Source organism: Grammomys surdaster, unplaced genomic scaffold (assembly GCF_004785775.1).
Source record: "Grammomys surdaster isolate TR1022 unplaced genomic scaffold, NIH_TR_1.0 149, whole genome shotgun sequence".
NCBI classification, from domain to species: Eukaryota; Metazoa; Chordata; class Mammalia; order Rodentia; family Muridae; genus Grammomys; species Grammomys surdaster.
Window position 1 is genome coordinate 1954570 of NW_021604607.1, and position 4118 is coordinate 1958687.

Sequence of the window (4118 nt, forward strand, 5' to 3'; positions counted from 1 at the left end):
CCTCCCTTCCTTCCTTCCTTCCTTCCTTCCTTCCTTCCTTCCTTCCTTCCATCCTTCCTTCCTTCCTTCCGGATCAAACCCAGATACTCATGCCTACTAGAAATAAATACTCTACCACTGAGGTGTGTCTTGCTTCATTCACACAGTGTCTTTACTCCTTCTCTTTTAAATTATACATTTCCTTTGGAAAAGGGAAAACAGTTATTACCAATCCCTTAGTGCAGATCTTTCAGGAGCTCTAGAAATAAAGGGGAATGGTGGGAGAATCTGGGGGAGTTGCAGGGAACCTCCATGTAAAGCTCCATGTACATTAAGAATCCATGAAAAGAAAACTTGATGATTTGATTTTAAGCTTGTTTGTTGATAATTGTTACTGCAGAGCCTTTTAACTTCATCCAACCTGAACTTTACTGGTCCCTCTTGCTGTTTGTCTTCCTCCCTCTGCTCACCTAGATCCACATATTTAGAAAATGTACTGTGATGGATATTAGAGGGCATAGTAAGAAGAGAAGAACAGAAGGTCATAGTAAGCTCAAAGCAAGGGACCAATCAAACATAGACTAAAATTTGGGGAAGTGTGAACTTAGATAAACATTTTATCTTTATAAGTCTATCTCGCATTTGTTATGAAGATGGAGGGCTGATTGACATCCTATTAATACAAACTTACAATAGAACTTTTTGGAGAGACTGGATCTTGTGAACGGCTGGCAAGTGTTTAATGCCTGTGTTGGATATTAACCTAGAGAGATTGAGACAAAGTGAGAGTGAGCCGAGATAAAGCTGTCATGAAAACATCTGTCAGAGACTGAACTTTCCAAGTTCAAAATACCAATTATAGACTCTCAGAAAAATCTATCAGAGCTCTCACAATATAGGTTATACTTTTACTATCTGCTTTTTGTTTTAAGACTCTAACTAGGATCTAGTCAGTTGTTGATTCCTCAGAGCAAATAAATTTACAATTCTTTTTACAAGGCATTGATATTCTACTATCATTCACATACAGATTTACTTTTGAATATTGATAAGTTACCACCATTCAAAAATGACTTACAACGAGATAACAACATTTCCCTAGTTACTCCATTTTCCAGCCTTGGTGTACTTATTGGAGAACTAGTATTTTTCCTTTTAAAGAAGTTCTTTTGGGGTTAGAGTGTTAGAGTGCACACTTTTTGGCTTCGAGGTATATAAGTAATCTAAAAAAGGGTCAATTAGGAAGTGGTTGGAGATAAGTTTTCAAAATCCCTATATCTAGATAGCATATCTGCCCTTGATCCTACACAGTGTTTGGTTTCCTTGGAAATCAAAGCCTGTAAATCTGTGATGACGGCAACTGATGACTAATGTAATGGGCACTGTAGGTTCAGAGCACGTGAGGCAGGAAACATGAAGCAGGGGAGGAGTAAGCTAGTCAGCACCAGCATGAGTAATGGTAACTGCTACTGGTGCAGTTTCTGTAATCTTGTGGACCTGATTTAGGAGATCTACAGCACATGTATCAGAGTTATTGCTCCGAAGGAATGGTGTACAGGGAGGGAAGGGATTCATATTTCCTGATGGCCAAAGATAGTACCATGTTAGAGATGCCCCATGTTCAGCTTAGATATTTATGAAAACCCAGTGAGTTTTGCATGGGAATCTCTTTCCATAGCACAGATGGTTCTCTGGAGTAGAGAACAAATAAGAGGAAATGCTTGATGAGGTGATGGTGTCCAGCTGCACCTTCATTACACCAGATGACATTTTGGTGGAAGTGGTTGCTAATTGTCTAGTGACTCATGAAAACCATCAGGTACCTCACTTTTCAGATCTCCCTACTGTGAGTTGCTCAGAACCTTCTAGTACAGCTCTACTATCGTCCCCTTCTGCGTCTGGCTTAGCTAAGCCGTAGGTGGTCCTTTCACTCCTATCCTGGAGAACTCTATTGGCATATACATCATTGTGAAGCACCAAAGCTCTGGACTCAGTTTCGGTGTTTTGTTCTTCATGTCCTTATTCAGAGAGTCAGTAAATCTTGTCTATGGATTGTTGTAATGGTTCTCTGAGGCTGTACTCCCACTTGGCTCCTAACATTGCAAGTAGAACTCATTTTGATAAGATTTTTTAAAATACTTCCAACAAAATCTCCTGCTTTTTACTGGACTAATGAGTTGTTCATATACTCTTTTGGAGGATTTGTTATGACATTAATTTTTCTTTAAAAATTAAAAGCTAGATATGATGGCACAGGCCTGGAATTCCAGTAGAACTGCTTTTTGTGGCTAATCAGATTTCCATACTGAAACCCTGTTTCAAAATTCATTTTCCATATAGAGAAATGAACATTTTGACATTAAGGTCAACAAGTGAAAGTAAGTGCACAGAGGCATGTGACCACAACCACAACCAGATACAATGCAATGCCATTGTCCCATTCCCCTGTGTGTTCACATGGCATTTAACCCTTCCTAACCTCCAGATCCTAGTAACCACCCATCAGTTTTCTGTAGCTATATATATCTTTTCTAAAGGATCACATTTTCCAAAATAGAATCATAGAACAAACAACTTCTGAGTCTGGATTTTCTTTTAATATTTCCAAGATATGAAACTCATCTTGATGTATTTGAAATCCTCCCATGTTGTTGTGTGTTTCAGTAGTTTCTTGTTTTTGTTGCCAAATAGAATTTCTTCTTTGAATAAAATCACAATTCATTTCTCTAGTCCCCAGTTGAAGTTTCAGGATTTTTTTTGTGGAAAAATATTGATTAAATGTATTAATGTTCATATGGTATATCACACACATATAAAAGATGCTTTAAACATTTGTGTGTGGTTAATGTTTGTTGGGCAAGGGAGAAAAGGAACATACACACATACACACACACACAGAGTGAGAGAGGGAAGGGAAGGGGCATATATTTTTTCTTTTTCTTGGGTAAATGCTTTGGAGTGTGATTTTTGGGTCAGATTACAAACATGTTTAAATGGAAAACTGCTTAGCAATATTTTTTTTTTAAAAAAACAAGTGTATCATTTTGCATTCTACCAGCAATGTGTGAGAGTGCCAGTCACTCTACATACTTTGGTGATTTGAAAGTGTATATATTCTTTTCATATCAAAGTAATATGTATACTTATTATGAGACTTGTGAAAAATCTACAAAGACACTTACAGAAGAGAGTGACAATCACCCCATGACCCAGCATTTGCATCCGTTAGTATCTGACACGGGGAGTTTCTACTAAAATAGCATTTGTCATTGCTCTTCAGTAACCCCTGAGTCTACTCATAGCTGCTGGGAGCAATGCCATAACTTTAAAGACCCACGATTCATTGCAATCCTGGTTCATTAGATCTAGCCTTCTCTATTTTTACATCTCTTCCCACGGTGTTATTTCAGTATTCTCCTAATGAGATATCAGAGTGGCAGCCATGTTTAGTATTTTCTGACAACCTTCGTCTGTGTGTACGTTTAGAATGCAGCATGTGCTCATAAAATACCGGGTTGGTTGCATGATGTTTCTCAAACATTTCTAGTTTCTGTCACCAGGAATAGATCAAAACTCTAATTTGGTTGATTTGCTTGTCAGGTATCACTGTAGTTTGGGGAATAATTAGTCTTAAACAGAGGCAGGAAGGTCCGGAGGCCAGAGATCACAGGAACATGCACGCGAACTCTGGCATGAACTGGATACAAGCCAGTTTATTGCTCCAGGCCAGAAAGTGTGTGGACTGTTGCAGGTGTGTGTGTTTGTGGGGGAACGATGGCCCAGTGGCGGGCACACCAGCATGGATCTCTGTTGTGTTGTGGGTCCCGCATGTCTGCTGTCCTTCGCGGGCGCCTGGGGAGGGGGGTGTGTGCCTTTGGAGAGAAGCAGAAGTGCGTGTGGGAAGTTTGACTGAGTTGGTTCCACCACCAGGCAGGCTCTGTGAGAAACAGCTGGGGCGTGGTAAATCCCTCACTCAATCTGAAGCTCCCCGGGAAGCGCAAGACTCTCCGGTGGGGATCCCCTGGCCTGGTGGCAGCTGGGGACCTAAGTGCACCAGCACTCGACTGGCCCTGCACACTGAGAGAGATAAGGGAGAGAGAGAGAGAGAGAGAGAGAGAGAGAGAGAGAGAGAGAGAGAG

General features: G+C 40.4%; 1 protein-coding gene across 2 annotated transcripts in view; it reads right to left on the bottom strand.

Annotated features, from left to right (window-relative positions):
- Nucleotides 1–4118, bottom strand: part of Fshr (follicle stimulating hormone receptor) — a 179514-nt gene that overhangs the window by 22398 nt on the left and 152998 nt on the right. For both annotated transcript variants that reach the window (XM_028765153.1, XM_028765154.1), the window contains exon 5: nt 671–742. In XM_028765153.1, coding sequence (XP_028620986.1) covers nt 671–742 — 72 coding nt within the window. The remainder of the gene's footprint in view (nt 1–670; nt 743–4118) is intronic.